General features: G+C 48.0%; 1 protein-coding gene across 9 annotated transcripts in view; it reads left to right on the forward strand.

Moving 5' to 3' along the window:
- Positions 1–17,755, forward strand: part of SLC4A4 (solute carrier family 4 member 4) — a 125,898-nt gene that overhangs the window by 104,922 nt on the left and 3,221 nt on the right. For 8 of the 9 annotated variants that reach the window (XM_039701874.1, XM_039701869.1, XM_039701878.1 and 5 more), the window contains 11 exons: positions 1,522–1,592; positions 1,922–2,110; positions 3,031–3,144; positions 3,501–3,662; positions 5,410–5,588; positions 6,449–6,521; positions 9,825–9,893; positions 11,088–11,261; positions 13,066–13,227; positions 15,608–15,704; positions 17,469–17,548. In XM_039701874.1, coding sequence (XP_039557808.1) covers positions 1,522–1,592; positions 1,922–2,110; positions 3,031–3,144; positions 3,501–3,662; positions 5,410–5,588; positions 6,449–6,521; positions 9,825–9,893; positions 11,088–11,261; positions 13,066–13,227; positions 15,608–15,704; positions 17,469–17,512 — 1,334 coding nt within the window. In that variant the 3' untranslated portion in view covers positions 17,513–17,548. Of the gene's footprint in view, positions 1–1,521; positions 1,593–1,921; positions 2,111–3,030; positions 3,145–3,500; positions 3,663–5,409; positions 5,589–6,448; positions 6,522–9,824; positions 9,894–11,087; positions 11,262–12,965; positions 13,228–15,607; positions 15,705–17,468; positions 17,549–17,755 lie in introns of those variants that run through there. The other variant, XM_039701876.1, reaches the window with a different exon arrangement.

The following is a 17,755-nucleotide window of genomic DNA, read 5'->3' on the forward strand; positions in this document are numbered from 1 at the left end:
CAGCTGTGACCCATTAAGGGCAAGGCTGTTCCTGTCTTTGGTAATTAGTACAACTGTGACTTCTCAGGTGCGAGGTCACCTGTAATCCCTTCTTCTACACCTGCATGTCACAGAACAGCTGGCCTTGCTGGAACTCCTCCAGAGAGCATCATGTCCAGTGGAGAAGCTGTTTCTGCACCTATGTCTCTTTGCATCCCTCTTCCAAATGGCATTCCTCTGAGAATTCCATGAAGGGGCAGCAGTGGTGGCCAGGTCACTGCTGTGCAGCTGAGGTCACTGCCATGGAGCTCAGGCCACTCCTGTTTCAGGAGCTGGATTTATTCAAGGTGTTACCCAAACATGGGTGGTTCCCACCTCCTGTCTGCATGGATGAGAGGGAAAGCACAAACAATTCCTTCCCTTCCAAGAAGGGAAGTGTATCCCCAGGGCAGCCTATCTCTGGAGTGTGGGCTGCACTGCTGATAGAGCCAGTGTATCTATGGCTCTGGGAACAAAGGGTTACAAAACCCAAATCCAGACTGGGAGATGCTGGACCACTCCTAGATCCCACAAACAATGGGAGTGAGTAAGAAACCTAATCTGTACCCAGAGTAAACTGCAGGTTATCTCGGCACACCTGTCCAACAGGAAAAGCTGCTGGCTGCTCCTTGCAGGTGTCGGGAGCCGGTTCCCTGGGGCTGTGTTCCTGCCTTCCCTGTTAAACAGGACCTTGGTGAGCACGTGGATGCCAGTCTCGTTCTGCCTCCCACTGGAATGGCAGAGTGAACGAATTCCTTTTTGAAACTAGGACGATGGGAATGGTCAGTGCCAAATTGGAAGTCTTCACTTCCCATTGAAACACTTGTGGCCCTCTAGACATCCAAGTGAAAAAAGTTTATTTATGCAAAACCTCAGTCAGCCATGAGGAGAGGGGCCACGAGCCTATTTGCAGGAAGGACTGCATTTCTAAATGAAATTTCAAATTCATGATTCCTAATGCTTCAGAAGCCACAGGGAACGCTGTTCCTTCTTTCAAAGAAATTATCCCCATCCTGTTGATTTCAATTTCTTGCTCTCCTTTTTCTTTCTTTTAATTCAAAACTGTGTTTATGCTGGCCTCTGAATCGCATTCTGCTTTTCTGGATATCTTTGGTGTTGTGCTTGCATTTGAAATTAATCATTAGGAGTGCTCTGTGGGTATTTAATTTAATCCAGAAATCATTAGGAAAACATTGGAAAGCTATGAAATATTATATTGTCTGTCTGGTTTTTCATGGGGTTTTTTTGCCATCAACTCAAAATATAATCCCAGTTGGGTTTGGGTTATGTTTCACTTAACCTTTTCTTTTTCTGTTTTGTGAGTGATTGATGATTGAAGCTTTTGAGTCTCTCTAAAACACTTGTGACTCACTTTTCAGGAGCAAAGAGGTGGCAAACAGCTTGACAGAGTCAAGAAATTATTTAATAATTGGAATTGGCTCTCCTTCCTAACTGTTTCCTGCATCCTGCTCACCATATTGCCTATTTTCTTTTCTCTTGCAGTTAATAGCTCATTACTTAACAGGACAATGGTGCTGTCAGACTATGAGCTGGTCTCTCCCTCCTCTGAGCTGGTAAGTTCCCCATGGGAAGGCAGGAATCACACGGCCTGCAGAGTCTTGTGGTGCCACTCTGCTGGTGAGCTCTGGATAGTGAGGAGAAAGGAGTGGAGCTAGATGGATCACATCCGTGTGTGGGGGAAGGAAGTTGAGACACAGAGTAACCAACCCCTTTTAGTCAAACACCAGCAGGGAAATGGTCTCACCCAAACCATTCTGTGCTTCCATGATTTTTAGCTTCTACATGATGCTCCCTGTTCCTCTCAGATACTCTGTCACCGTTCCTGTCCCACCACGGGCTGAGTATACACAGCCTTATGGAAACATTCCCTTTTTTCCTGCAGGCCAACACCACCATTGACTGGGCAGCTCTGACAGCCAAGGACTGCTTGAAGTATGGGGGTCAGCTTGTGGGCAACAACTGTGGCTATGTCCCTGACATCACCCTCATGTCTTTCATCCTCTTCTTTGGCACTTACACGTGCTCCATGGCCCTGAAGAAATTCAAGACCAGTCGCTACTTTCCCACCACTGTAAGTATCTCCTGTCACCCCATCAGTCTTTGTGAGGGCACAGCTCAGAGCCTTCCTTGGATCTGGTTATCAGAGGTATGCCTGGGATTGCTCCCAGTGGTTCTGGAGAGCACAGGTAAGGCAGCAGAAGAGCCAAGAGGAGCTGTAACCTGTTTGGGTAATGTGGCAGGGGTTTTAAAGGTGCTGAAGGCAACCCTTCCAAGCTTTCAGGCATGCCTTGGGTGCATCTACTTGTTTTGTCCCCTGGTGAGGCTCCCGGGCCAGGCGTGCGAGCCAAAGCCAAAGTCACTGAGACTGTCCCATTTCTGGCATTCTGACACACAGGGATTTATCCTGCGTGGATGTTTACTGTTCCACTGTGTTACAATTGAACCTCTCTTATTTTTAATAGAAAAGAAACAAATTCCATCCAGGCTGGAATGCAGCTCAATTTATCTGTAACCATGTGAACGCAGGAAACCTGGAAGGAACAGCGGCTCTGGAGAAGTCACACAGTTCCAGGCCAGCACAGTGGCTCCTGTCTGGTTAAATTCTGGGGTCTGATTGATGGCAGCTCTAAGTTGTTGTATTCCAGTGACTTCAGGAGAACTGCGGTCTTAGGGATTTAGGGGAGAAGCCTGGTTTGTTGTCCTGTCTGCTTAGTTTGACTTACTACTTGAACAGCAAACAATGTAATCTCTGGCAGTCCTTCAGAGTATCTCATTTGTGGAAGTTTGTGTTGTTTCCATGCTTCCATTTAGGCTTTCAGAGAACACAGTAAAGTACCAAGGCATGTGTGGCAAATGACACTGGACATGATGGTGGGCTTATTTGTGGGAGAAGAACTGATGAGCTGGTCTTGGCAGGGTTTGTGCTGTGGGCACTAAAGCATGGGTTCTGTGGTGCTAACTCCTGTGGCTGTGGTACCGCGTCTCTTTCAGGCCCGGAAGCTCATCAGTGACTTTGCCATTATCCTGTCCATTTTGATCTTCTGTGGAATAGATGCCCTGGTCGGTGTGGACACACCAAAACTAATTGTGCCAAGTGAATTCAAGGTATGTTGTTGTCAGCTTGTTTGCTGGCTTTTGGAGGAGGTTCCTTCTCCCTTGCACCTGCCCTGTACGGAGTGGCTTGCCCTCAGAATGGGAATGTAGTCAGCGGTCTGGAAAGGGCCTGTTTAATCACAGGGTTAGGATGCTTTTTGTTAGCATCATTTTAATTGGCTGGTTTATCTCCTAAATTCTGCCTCCATACTGGGAGCCTTTAGTTGGTGTTAATGGGAAGGATGAAATTGCCACAAACCTAAAGTGTCTCCCTGGAGCTCCATTGCTGGAAGCAAAGGTGGCTTTGGGATGTCATCACCCCTGTATTGCGCCTCTAACACAAGCTTTCTTTCCCTTGCCCTTCAAAGCCAACCAGTCCAGAGAGGGGTTGGTTTATCCCACCTTTTGGAGGGAACCCTTGGTGGGTGTACCTGGCAGCAGCCATCCCTGCCCTGCTGGTGACCATCCTCATCTTCATGGACCAGCAGATCACGGCCGTCATCGTCAACAGGAAGGAGCACAAGCTCAAGGTGAGTGGGCCTTGTGCCTGGAGCACATGCAGGGGCTTTTCCTCCTGCCACCTTCCTCCCTCATGGACATGAGCCTGGTCCCTGGCACTGGCTGCTGTTTCTAAGCAGAAGTGGCTTTGTGGCCAAAGCTGCACGGTGCTGTCAAATACCAGCAATAAGCTGGAGAGATTTGGGACATACCAAATCATTTGGATGTTATTTAAAGAAGAGCTGATATGTAACAGCCTAAGATGTAGCCATATTTTTAAAACAAACTTTCCAGACCAGTGATAAGCAGTTTTTCATGCCTGTAGGGTTTTTTCCCATTCCCCTGCATGGTCAGTTCTATTGAAAAATATTAAATTCCTGTGAAAGAAGACTCTCCCTTCCTGCTAACAGGGCATGTTTCAAGTGGTCTGACCCACTTGAGGCAGTAGTGGCTCCCTCAAAACACCAGCAGTGGTGGGTCATTATTTAGATACCTGCTTTATCAGTTATCAGGAGAACTGTTGGAAATGGGGTGGGAGCTTCTGCTTGGAAAAGAGGAGGATGTTTCAATTCATGTGGTCACTGTAAACATGAGACAAGTAATGTGTAATTTAAGACCATCCTGAGCCCAGCCTGGAGGAGAGAGTTGAAGTACCAGGGAATGGGAAAGGTTTCTTATGCACAGTGATGACTGCTGGCTGATGGTTTAAAATCATCCCCTCAGAACATCCTTGTTTGCCACCTGGATCTGGGCAGATGAACTCAATACTGGGCAGTCTTGTTCCTCAGAGATGGCTAAACAGTTTTAGGTCTGTCTCTTACACCTAACCAAGCAGACATACCATTTTCTTCAAGACTGTAAGAAAATATTCACTGTTCTTCCCTCATGAGGAAGGGGCCCCTCATCTCTGCAGCTTATGAGTCTCTGAATGTGGTTTTGCTGTCAGCACTGGCTGTATTTTTTTAGTAACAAATTATAAACACTCCAGCAAAGTACTGTTTGATGTAAAAAATGTATTCCCTGCTTCCTTTGTTTATGGTGTGAGTATGGTATTTTGTGGAATTGAGAGTTCACAAGCCCCATCTTGTTGTTCCATACCAAAAAACACTTCTATGCACAAGGTCTGCTGTAGGAAAAAAGGTGGTTTTTTCTGCTCATCCCTTTCTGAAGTGTTGGCAGGGTATTGCTGGGTGCCCATCCTGCTGGCACCAGCAGGCCAAGGTAAGCAGTGCACATGTCAGGAAAACAGTGAGGACTATTCAAGAGAAGCTGGATTGCCCTCCCTCCTGGGTCATCCTAGGCCTGGATCATTTGTTTTTTCCAATAAAATCAAACTGAATGGGATTTTAAAAAGGTTAATCTGTTTTAAAATAGCAAACCTTAGAGGTTTGTCCGCTGTTTTTCTGAAGATCCCTTTTCTTGGTGGCTCTTTTGTTTCTTCTCTTCTCTTGGCTGCTGGAATTCCTGTTTTATTTCATTAAAGGATTTTAAAAATAGAGGATCAGCGGTGTTTGAAAAGGAGTCAAGAACGAGGGCAGCTTTCTCCTTTGGATAGGGAATGAGGCTTCAGTTGTTCTTGTTGCACTCCTGAAGGAGCCTGGTGTTGTGTCCCAAGGGAGATGCTTCCTTTTGCTGTTCACAAGATCCCATGTATTTCTGGTGTTTGTCTCTGTTGGCCAGGATGCTGCAGGAGGAAATTCTGCCTGTCCAGCATGCCTCTGCCCTGCTCCGGAGGCATTTGGAATAATTAAGCTGAAGGCTGTTTGTCTCCTTCCACAGAAAGGTGCTGGATATCATCTGGATTTGTTCTGGGTGGCCATTCTGATGATTGTCTGCTCCTTTATGGGGCTGCCCTGGTACGTGGCTGCTACCGTCATCTCCATCGCTCACATTGACAGCTTGAAGATGGAGACGGAGACTTCGGCCCCTGGAGAGCAGCCCAAGTTTTTGGGAGTGAGGTATGTCCAACCAGGAAGGCCCAATTACCTCGTTTGCCTGCAAAATCCTTTTGTACGAAGAATTTTGTGCTGCCTTCTCCCTATTTCCAAAGCCAGTTCCTTGGGCGAGCCCCCATGTGGCTCCTCCAAAGTTTACTTGGCCACATCAGACGCAGTGTTCCTGTGTTAAAGGAAATAAGTTTCCTGCAGACTTCTGTATCCAGGGAAATTAAGCAAATTCCTTAACAAATGTAATGATCAAACGTACAAAACTATCATACCTAGTGCAAGCAGCTCTACTTAATGAAGCATCTATTTCATGTGTTTGGATGCCTTCATTAAGTGGTCTGAAGTGCTTCCAATGGGATTACTCCTGGAAATCAGGCTGCTTATTTAGGTAACTAAGTGGAAATTGTATGGCCTGACTTTCAGCGTTCTGAAATATTACTGGCAGAGGTATTTTTGGGTGTGGGAAGCCCTGTGGGTGCTGCTGAAGGCACGTGTTGAGCACCCCAGGAAGGTCTGAATGATTTATCTGGCTGTCGGGGCGCTCTGGGCAGGGCTGATGCTGTGTTACTGATCTCAGCAGGGAGAGCTGATGATTTAGTGCTTTCTGCACGCCCTGGGCATGGCTGGGCAGGGAGCTGGGAGCTGCCACACCGTTTGTGGTGGTTAAATGTGAGCCCCAGGCTCAGCTGCAGTGCTGTGCTGATCCCCAAACAGTGTAACAAAACTGTCTGGGGGTTTAAAACAGAGGTCTGGCTCAGGATCCAGCCACCTGCCTGAGGCTGTTGGATGAAAAATGTGGCTGCAAAAATGAGTTTGGGGGATTCCTATTGGTGTTCAGTGCTTGTGGACCTGACTCAGTGCTGTTGTTTCAGGGAGCAGAGAGTCACTGGTGTCATCGTTTTCATCCTGACCGGGGTGTCTGTCTTCATGGCTCCCATCCTCAAGGTAAGGACTGTTCACAGTTCTTTGAAGGCTTAAATCTAAAACTTCTGGAAGGAAACACCTGCATGGTTGTAGCATGCTAGAACATTGATGAAGTTCAGGGCTGGGGTGCTTGGGCACTGTAGTCTTTTTCATTTTAAGGTTATTTCTCCATGTTTGCATAAAGTTAAGTTCCCTTTTCTTTTATGATTTCTTTCATACCTCTTTGCTTTATGGAAAACATATTCTGGATAAAGCTCAGAGCATGGAAAACATGTTTCTGGAGGAAGCAGTGCAATTAAATGGCATTTCTTCATCTCCTGAACCTTTTTTTCCTATAAGTTTAGCCAAGGCTCTGGACAGATGTGCTACTGATGGACCATTGCATCTAGGTTGCTGTTTTCCAAGACCAGAGATGTGGTGGCATGTAGCCATGGAGAAACGCATCCTTAGTGGATCATCAGATTGTAGAAGGAAACTGGAAAATCTGTCTTGTTGCTGCCTTCTCTGGGGCACAGACATGCTGTCCAGCAGGAGATGTCAGCTGCAGGAGCCCTTATCCATGGATCCATAGCCAATGGCAGGAGCAGCAGAGGTCAGAGCAGCGGCACCGTGTGTTGTAACCGCGGCACCGAGCAGACAGTGTTTCTGGAAGCTGCACAGGAGTTTCTGGAGACTGCAGGGGCTGTGAGGCACAGTGTGGTGTGAGCCTGAGGGGAGGAGGCAGGCAGGGAGCAGCAACTCTGCCCGTGGAGGGAGTGGAGACAGTGGCTTTCATTTCTAAGGCCGTTGGTCGGGCTCGAATTTTGGTGTCTCAGGTAACAGTTTCCACCTCCACACAAACAGGCATTTCTGTGCCTTTAATTTAATGCCTGATTGTGATAATCCTGTTTTTTAGTTCATGTGACCTTTCCCTCCAACATCCCTCTCCCTCTATTCCACTGGGGTCTTTTACTTCCCCTGTTATTGCTGTAGCCATTAATTATTTGTCAGTGCTTCCCCTAAGACAATGTGTGGGGAAGATCCTCGCTGGAGGACGCCTGAGGATAAGTCAGCATGCTGCTGGCCCACGTGCCAGCGGGAAGGACCTGGCAGCATTTCAGGACCTTTAGCAAATTCCAGTGGCAGGGTCCTGCTGGAGAGAGCTGCACTGTTAAATGCATTGCAGAACATTTCAGTCTTTCCCTGCCAGGGGCAAATTGAACGCTGACAATCCTGAATTTAATAAACCAGGCAATCCACGGAATAATCCCAGCTTTGTTTGCTGAGGGCTTTGCGGTGGCTGTGCTGGTTTTGGATGGTGGTGTAGTTTCTGCTCAGCCAAGGCAGATCTCCACAGATCCATCCTTGGCCCTGCTAGGAGGGTGACAGGCACTTTCCTATAAATACAGTTTCAGTCCTGTTGGCCTGCAGCAGCTTTGCTTGGAGCGCCAAAGCCAGCACCCCCATCGTTAGGGAATGCTCTGCCAAGAGAAAGTCTTCCCAAAAGGACAGCACCGCTTGCTGCTCTGCAGGCTAAGTAAGGTACTGAGGTTTCACCTCGGGATGATCTGCAAGATTCATCATCATGGAATGCTGAAATAATATTCACACATTTTTCTTACTTTAAAAAACCCCATGGAAATAAACAGAAGGGCAGGAGAGGAGAGCAGTGAAAATGAACTGGCAAGCTCAACTCTTGCTTACTGCATTGTGTCATGTGTCATCCCTCAGGCCCAGTGAGGGCTTTGAATCCCATGGTCACCCACAGCTCTGTGAAGCCCCCGCCAGGTCCCCGTCCCTGTCACAGCAGAGGTTTTGGCAGAGCCCACGCTGCAGAAAAAGCATTTACCTTCAGATGGGAAATAGCAGTGTGGCTCACTCGAGGGAGCAAATCAATCCAAGAGAAGGATGAGTTAGGAGTTAAGGAGCTCGAAAGAGGGGACAGGCAGTGAGACTCAGGAAGGAAGGAGAAATGCAGGCTGGGAGGCTTTGGATCCCATATGGCTGGGTGCCTTTGGTGCTCATGTGCCCCCAGGGAAATGCCTGCTGGAAGCGCTGAGCAAGGTGATGGGGAATGTGCTAAGACCCTGGAAAGCTGCCGTGTTGTTTGCCTCTCTGATGAGCTCAGGGCAGGGGTTGGAAGGGGAGGGTTCCCAGCAGGAGTGCTGGGACCAGTGGGTGCTGTGCTCTGGCTGTGGCTGCCATTCAGTGGCAGTCCCCTGGCACTGCACTAGGGACTGTCCTTTGGAGCTCATTCCATCCTCCCTGGGCACCAGTAAATCCCACAGAGGCTGGTATTCAGCCCCTGCCTATGGTTTGTCCCAAGTATCCCTGTTGCCAGGCTGGCTGCCCACCTCTCTGGTGAGGGCCAGAGACTCATTCCAGGGAGTTTGTCTGCTGCTCCCCTGCACCTTCCTCACTCCCAAAGGGAGATGTGCCCCATGTGGAGGTGTGGGCAGCACTCAGCACTTGGAGGGAGCACTTGGAGGGACACATCCTGGTAACAAAGAAGGGAAATCAGTCCTGCATTTGGGAGTAATTCTGGATTAATGTGTGCGAGAGACGGAGCAGGCAGAGATTGGCTTGGCACGACTCTTGTTGCTCAGGTGGAACTCAGGAGAACATCCTTTCTGCATGGATTTGCAGGCTTACTGAGCTGGACTGGACGTGGAATCACAGGATTGTTTCAATTGGAAAAGCTCTCTAAGATCACCCAGTTCCATCAGCGTTACCAAAGTCACCGCTAAACCATGTCCCCAAGTGCTGCTTTTAAATTCCTGCAGAGATGGCAACTCCAGCACTGCCCTGGAAAGCCTGTGCCAGGGCTTGACAACCCTTTCTATAAATGTGTTTTTCTAATATCCTACCTAAACTTTCCCTGGCACAACTTGAGTTATTTTCCTTTTGTTCTGTCGCCTGTTACCTGGGAAAAGAGGGTGTACCACAAACTACAGGATTGTGCTGTCTTTTCTTCTTCTCTGCCTTCTGCTTCCAGTCACACCACCAGTGAGAGGTGGAAGGCAGTTTGAAGCTCACTGGAACACGTTTGCCCACCTGTTCCTTGACTTGCTGAGTGACTGCCATCATTCCCTCTGCTTCTTTACAAGATGTCCAAGTCCTGGCAGAGTGTGATTGCACAAATGTCCTTGCATCTCTCAGAACACAACAGGAGGATTTATTGTTTATTCAGCTTTATTTTGCTTTATTACTTCCATGGCTTTGTTCCTCCATGTCATCCACCCATGGGTGCAGTTTGGGCTGGGAATGTTGTCCCTCTGTGTGTTAACGGTGCGTGGCGTCCGGGGAGGTTCTCACCTGGGCTCTCCTGCTCTTCTTGTCCCACAGTTCATTCCCATGCCCGTGCTCTATGGTGTCTTCCTCTACATGGGAGTGGCATCCCTCAACGGCGTGCAGGTGAGTCCTCAGCCAGCACAGGGCTCCTTCCACAGCCCTCCAGCTTCACCCTTCTCCTTCGCTGCCTCCTCTTCCTTCCCAGGAAGCCCATGAAGGGTGGCAGTTGTTGGCAAACTTGGCCACAAGCCCAGGTGTCCTGAGATGGCAGACCAAGGGACAGTGGCCAGGTGGGCACTGGCAGTGCCAGGGGTGCTTTGTGAGGACCTGGGTCCATCTCTGGCAACCAGGATGGGGCTTGGAGCAGCCTGGTCTGGTGGAAGGTCCCCATGGCAGGGGGCTGGAACAATAGGATCCCCTTAGGATCCCTTCCAACCCAAACCATCCCAGGATTCTACAGGCTTCTGCCCAGCTCAGGCTCACTCCCAGGGTATTTTGGGTCCTGTGCCGCAGACTGAAGGCAGGGAAGGAGGATGATGTATGGCAGGGGGTTGTTCCTCCATGCTAAGGAGCAGGGACATTGTTCTCCAGGGAGGGGAAGCCACTCCTCTCTCTTTGTCGTTGAGGAAATCTTACATAAGGAGCCATTCTCATGCCCAGTGCCTGTAGCTGGCCCAAGGAGGCTGGAAGTGGTTTTGTTGCTTTCTGGCACCCTGTTAATTGTGGCCTTTCTCTGGATTGTGCCCTGAGGGGAAGGGACAGCCTGTTCTGTGAGCCCCAGAATTCCCTCAGGCATTCTGTAAATCAGCTCCAGTTCCATTCTCTGGGGCAGGTTCTGTCTGGTCTGTGCTTGGGCAGGGGACAGTGAGGGGATTGTTCTGCTGCCCGGGTCAGCTCTCCTGGAGGGGATTTCCCCTGCTCCCAGGTGGTGGTGGGACTGGGATCAACAGTGTTTTTTTCTCAATGAGAAATCCCCATTTAGGTTTAACTCCAAGTCCATCCAGTCCAGCACAGGGCAGAGGGACACTTCTGGGAAAGCTGCCCGTCTTCCTTGCTCTTCAGTGAGGTGCTGTTCTGTTTTTTGGCAAGGCAATGTCTGCCCTCGCCTCTGTTGACCTCTGCTCCTGAATTATTTGGGGAAAACAAAAGCATTGTTCCTAAAGGCTGAACGTCTTTCCTTGGCAGGAGCAGGGAAGGGGAGGACAGCAAAAATGCCCCAGAGTGTGGTGTTGACCCTGGTTTGGGCATTCATCTTGTTTTCTCTCATTTTTGTGCATCCCGGGTTTCATTTCAACATCTCTCTATTTTCATTCCCAGTTCATGGATCGGCTGAAGCTGCTCTTGATGCCTCTGAAACACCAGCCTGACTTCATCTACCTGCGCCACGTCCCGCTGCGAAGGGTCCACCTCTTCACCTTCCTGCAGGTGGTGTGCCTGGCCCTCCTCTGGATCCTCAAATCCACCGTGGCTGCTATCATATTCCCTGTCATGGTAGGTGATGCTCTCCTTCACTGCCTGCTCCTTCCCCTCTTGTACACTCCTGTGAATGTGTAAATCCAGCCTCTCCCCGGCCAGTCCCTGCCTCACAGCTCCTCTCATGGCACTCATGTAGGACTGCATGGGCTCAGTGTGGCCATGGCTGCCTTTCCTTAAATCCTCTGGAGGAAAACGAGCCTGGAAAGTTAATTTTTTCCCAGGAAGTTGTAGTTAGTGTTGACCATTCCTGGCTGCCAAGGTTAGATTTGCTGTGGTTTCTCCTTGAACTGCATGAACCAAAGAGAGGGGCAGAGTTTTTCTGGTTTAGTCCAGGTGCAAAATGTCTTCCTGGCTTTCAGACAGCACAGATTGACAAAACCAAGAAGGAGGCTTAGTGCTAAGAGAGGTGCCAAAAGGAGGGAAAGGGAATGTCTCTTTTCCTTGGACTCAAGTGAAAAGACACTAATGTTGCTTACCATCTATGGGTGACTATTCATATTATTACTAGATCTGTAGACACAGCTAGGCACTCTGGCTTGGAGATGGGTCTGACTTGTGCAAAGGCAAAGCTTTATGGAACTCCTAAATCTTGGTCCCAGGTCACCTAATTTCAGGTTTATGGACAAGTAAAATCTGAGTTGTAGGGGGAGGTAGGAGCTGCAGTGGTTTTTTAAGGGAGAGGAGGAGGGAGGGCAGAAGCCAGGTAAAGAACAAGATGGTGCAGTGAGAAACGATGATGCCTGTTAAAAAAATCCTCCAAACGCTCCTGCTGAGACACATGCTCCTGTGAAAGATGTTAAAAATCAGTTATTCCCACTGATGTGGCATTCCATCAACTCCATGGCTGTGTTGCACTGATGCTGGAAGCTGAATCTAAAATCTCTTTGTCCCTGTTAGAATCTGAGTGAAACCTGAGGATGGCAAAAACTCAATTTTCTGCACTCATGACCACAAAACTCAAACTTCAGTTTGTGAGGATTCAGCCAGGGCCAAGTCCCTATTTATTTGGAGGAAAGGCATTTTCAGCACAGTAATTCATAGCAGGATGTCACGGGTGTCTGCGTGGCATCCCTCCTCCCCGGAGGAATTCCTCACGTCCGTAATCGCGTCTTAGCTTACGCAAGTCAGAGCTTGAGACCTTTTCCTGGGAATTGTTTGTGCTGTGGATCATGATTGCCTGGAACAAAGCTGTCCCTAAAGGCAGCCTCTTGGGAATAGGTTACAGCTTCCAGCCTGTTGCTGTACCCATGGGCAAAGCCTGTGTGGGATCTCAGTGGCTTCTGCTGGGGCTGTCAGACCCAGCGCCCGTGTAAGCCCCATTTCAGACACATCCCTTCCTTTTTTCCCAGTGCTTTCATTGCAGTCTTGCACAGAATAAGCTTTTACTCCAGTTTCCTGCTGCCACAACCCCAGTAAACTTTATTTTGCAAACTCTGGAGGCGTGGACTGGCACTTGTCTGATTTCTTAAGAGTTCAGCTGGGCAAGTGGTGAGAAATAAGTCAGGGTTTTATTACTCAGGCTGTCCTGTGAACCTGCCTCCAAAAGTAAATGAAAGTGCTAATTCTTTTTTGCTATTTATTTCCTAATACAGGAGTATTATATACAGGAGTATCCACTGCTTCTGATTTTTTCTGACATGAGGCAGTCACAGCAACAACCTCTTAAGCTGACAGAGATGTCCCAGGTGTTCACCACCTTCTTTGTATGTTCATTTACAGCCAGAATTCAAGAGTGTGGGCTTAGAAGCAGAACTGAGAGGAATGCAGTGTGCCAAGTGAAAGGTAAAATGTGACTGGGAATCCCTCTCTGCCTTTGCAGATCTTGGCCCTGGTGGCAGTCAGAAAAGCCATGGACTACCTCTTTTCCCAGCATGACTTAAGCTTTCTTGACGACGTCATTCCAGAAAAGGACAAGAAGAAGAAAGAGGATGAGAAGAAGAAGAAAAAGAAGAAGGGCAGTATGGACAGTGACAATGATGATGTAAGGAGCTTCCTACTCTTGTCACCTTGCTCCTTCCTAGGTAGCTAACTCCCCACACAGCCCTGCCCAGTGCTGAGGCTGGAAGTTTGCCAGCCACTTGTGGAGCTGACAGCTCGGTCTTCCTCTGCTGCAACAAATGAGTCCCAAAGGAAACTTAATTTCTATACTGCCTTCCCTTTTCCAGCCTGTGGTAGGTGGTTTGTGCATTGCTAGGGATGAAGTCATACTTTCCAAGAGCACCAGGTACCTGCTGAGATGTCATGCCCCTTGCTAGAATGCCTCTTGTCACCCTGCCTCTTCCAGCTTCCCTCCTCCGCCTTTCTCCCCTTCGTTCTCTCTTACATTTTAGGAGGAGAATGCTTTTCACCAGCAGCTCGGTCCTACTGGTTGTCTTTTTAAAATATTTTTGTAATGACTCTTTTGGAAAGCACAAAATAGATGTGATTTGTGATATTGCAGGAAAAACTGCTTGGTGTTGGTAAAACTCACCACCTACATGTTTCCATCCGTGCCCTCTGCAGTACACTCTGGTCCTCCCTCAGGTGACAGCATGCCCTAAATAGTGAAAAGTGACCTGGCTAGACCAGACTCATGTGCCTTTGACTGTTCTCTTTCATGCTGTATATATAAGAAGAAGAAATGTAGTCTTGGTGCCTTTAAATGTTCTCCTGCTCAGGTCTAACTCAAATCCTTAAAATTTATGTTGAAGTGCTAAATACACTCTGTGGTGAGTTCTAAGCATGGTGTCACTTCTTCTGCTCATATCCATAAAGAAGAGCCTTGCCTGGGCTATAGGGAGAGGTAAGGTCTCCTGAAGCTGGAAGAGAATCCCATTTAAGCACAGCAGGAAAAGCAGCTGGGAGGATTGGCTTTTAGGTCAGACAGCAAGCTGCCCTGTCCCATCATGGCTCCAGCTCCCAGGGTTTTCTTTACCACCTTTGAGCAAACCCAAATGAGAGTAAAAGAGGCCCTGCTGAGTAATCAGCAAAGGTTGGACTCCATCCCCTCCTCCTGGCTGCTGTGAATCCAGCAGCGTGTCCCAAGCCATGGCTTCCCGCTCTCCTGTATATTCTAAGATATTTCCTCTCTTCCCAAGCTTTTCCTGAATTCCAGGTACAGTAATTAATCTAATGGGTAAGACATTTTATGCAAAATACTGGTTCTTAACTCCTGCTGGTTTTTTTCAGCACTTGTTTTTACCAGCTTCCTGAACATACAGCACTGGGCATTACTGGTTGGATTATTTTCACACTTTCCCTTCCATAAACATCCACCCCCAGAGCTAATCCTGTGGGATCTGGGGGGCAATGCATGGATCCGAGTTCAGCCAAGGGAATTGCTGGGTGTTGCTTGTGCTTTATTTGAGTTATGCTTGTCCCTCGGCCTCATGAAAATAGTCCCGAGGAAACATCTTGATGTTAGAGTATGAAATAAGGCACTGGATATCAGTTATGTTAAAAAAATAAATGAAAAATAACAATAACAATCTAGGGAGAGCCAGTCTCTGGCCTCTTAGTGTTTTCCTGCCCTGACTGGAAGGTCTCCTCCCTCCACCCTGGTGTTGTGGTTCTGCTTCTCTTCAGGAACAAAGATGTCCCAACGTTTCTGGCAAATCCCACCTTCCTGCCTTTGCCAAGTTAGGCAGTAACAGCCTTTCCTTAGCTATGAGGAGTTCCCTTTATTTTTCAAAAAGCCAAACAATTCCAAGCACCTCCTAATAAGCAGGAGCAGGTGGGTGATGGAAGGCAGTGGGGTGCCCAGCTCTGGGGAACCCCATCCTGAGCTGCCTGCTGTTTCTCTGGCTGGGCCAGGCTTACAGAATTCTTCCAAGGGCTCTGGAATTGATGAAGCAGAGGTGTAACTGGGACTGGGTTTGACTCCACTTGCATTAAAGAGGGAGCTGAGCCAGCCTGATGTAAGGAGCCTCTGCCATGTCATATCTGGGCCTTGTGGATCAATTGGGAACAAGCAAGGGCTTTTACAAGAACCCCAGCAGGATGAAGGGTTTGGAGGAGCTTTCCCAGCAGCTAGGGCCCTGCTGTGTCTGCCCACAAATGCATTTTCCATCTCTGTTTCCTGCAGGCACAATGGGATGGTGTCTTTTAAGACCATGGGGTGGGAAAGGAGGAGATGTATTGCAATTTACAATCCCACAAGATGACTCTTTTCTGTTTTATTTTTGGAGTATGAGGGTAATTAAGGGAAGTGGGGTGCAGTGGTGAACAAGTGGAATCCATCTGGCAGCTAAGCTGGAGGATGCTTTTTTCTTTTCTTTTACCTGTTCCTACAGAACTATGTGAAGGATAATTTTAATGTGTGGAGATGATGAGAGAGTGAGCAGTGGGAATATTCTAAGACCTTTTACACGTTTCTTTCACAGTCTGACTGCCCCTACTCAGAAAAAGTCCCAAGTATTAAAATACCAATGGACATCATGGAGCAGGAACCTTTCCTAAGTGATAGCAAACCTGCTGACAGTGAGTAGAACTAAGCTCTTGCATGCCTGCTTGACTCTGACTTGCACTACCAAAATATATCTCTGTATATTTAGAGTGATTTCTTTAAAAATTAATCTTTCCTTTTACTTCAGAAGTATTTTCTTGTTCTTTTTTTTTTCCTCTCTCGTTTTTAATTTCCAGGCCCCTGCTTTATGACAGATTTTGCTTTTGTGAGCTTTTTTTTTTCCCTTTGCTGGTTACAAAATCAGTGTTGCTCCTTCTGGTGCCTCCAGTTTAAGTGCTTCTCTCCAGCTCCTGACAGGTCTCCTGGCCACCCACTCTCTCTTCCTCTCCTCTCCCTCTCCCCCTTGGTGTTAACCTGCTGATAGTGGGATTTATTTTTTTTTTCCACTGAGCCTGGTGTTCTGGATTTGCAGCGCTGTCCTGTCACTGTTTGTTCCCTTAGGTGCCAAGCAGTTGCAAAAATCAGCATTTAACAGAGTAATTATTTATTTGTGTCATTAAACTGCACAGGCAGAAATCAGTTGGCCATTAACATATTTCCCTTCTTCGGTGGTTGTGCTCTTCTTTTAGGTTTTCATTTCTGATGTTAATAGCTGTAATTGTTGAATTTAATCTTTATTTTCAGTCATTCCCACTTTACATTTTCCTCTTTTAAGTGAGGAATCACAGCTGACCTTGGTGGTTTTGCCTTTGGGATGGCTTTTTAACATACTAAGGGTGTCATATGCCCTTTTCTGCTGAGGTGGGAGGGGAGAAGTACAAACCAAATAAATTAGTGCCACTGCCTGGCTAGTGCTTCCTAGGAGCAGGACCTAGACCCCCAGATCTTGAGATCCTTAAATTATCCATCGGTCTTAGGAGCTGGGAGCCAAGTTCTTTTCCTTTTCAGGGAGTGGCAAACCTTACCCTGAGGCTTTTAGATACAGAAACACTCAGAGATTTGGATTATAAAATAAAACCATTGGAAAGGAGGCGTTGTCTTGGCTATTTGGATATCCTCAGTGTTCTGCTGATGTCAGCATGTCATCCAAAATCAGCCACAGGCAACCTCATATCCTCCTCATTCCATGTTTTTAGTACAGTCCTGATACTAAAAACAAACTGCATCCTAAATATTGTTACTCAGGATTTCAGGATCAGATGCCTTTTTTCCAACATCCTAAGGGCTAAAATAGTTAAGGGAAAGGTAGTTGTGCCATCAGCCTGGTTTTTGGGATGCCCTTGAAGATAGAACACAGAAAATCAGCCATGGGCTGAGCTGTAGTTGGTTTGTCTATTTATACATTTTTATAATCCAGTATTTTATTTGCTGGTTTCTAATTAAAACCAATGCAAAATAAAAATTAAATCATATCAGGTCATTGGAATAACAAAAAAACCAAACCTGGAATGCAGCAGCACTGTGGGATTGTGCTTGAATGTATCTCTGCGATCCAGAGCACGTTCCTGACAGTACCACCACCCCTGGCTTTGCTGCAGCAAGAGCAGGGATGGAACTGTTACTCCCAGAGGACATGCCTCCCCAGGGCCAGGAGGGAGAAGGTTCTCCACAGGAGCTGGGGGGTGCCAGGGGAGCGTGGGGTCACCGGGGGCAGGTGGCAGGTAAGTGTTGGCACCCCAGGGGTTTTACCTTGAGCACAGCAGGGAATGGAGTGTTTCCTCAAGGAGCTGTAAATCCGTCTGGCAGCTGGCAGGAAAAGGGCTTGGCCCATGGGGGTGGGTTGGAGGAGCTGAGGCAGGGCTGGAGGCAGCAGTGACACCGAGGCTTTCTTCCCCCAGGAGAAAAATCACCAACATTCCTTGAACGCCACACATCGTGCTGATACAATTCCCTTCCTTCAATCACACGCCATGCCAAGGTAAGCACCCACAAATGCACCTCTGCTCCCCCTCAAAACACAGCAAAGTTCCCTGCACCGGGTGGCTGCTTCCCAAGGTCATCATGAACAAGTTGATTCCATAGTTACTCCAGCCCCTGGCAGCACTTGGGATGGGGAGTGGAGAACCTGTGAGACCTGAAGGCTCCACTGGCCTCCTGGCTGCTGCTTTGGGAATCAGACCAGGAG

Source organism: Passer montanus, unplaced genomic scaffold (assembly GCF_014805655.1).
Source record: "Passer montanus isolate IOZ18808 unplaced genomic scaffold, ASM1480565v1 scaffold150, whole genome shotgun sequence".
Classification (NCBI taxonomy): Eukaryota; Metazoa; Chordata; class Aves; order Passeriformes; family Passeridae; genus Passer; species Passer montanus.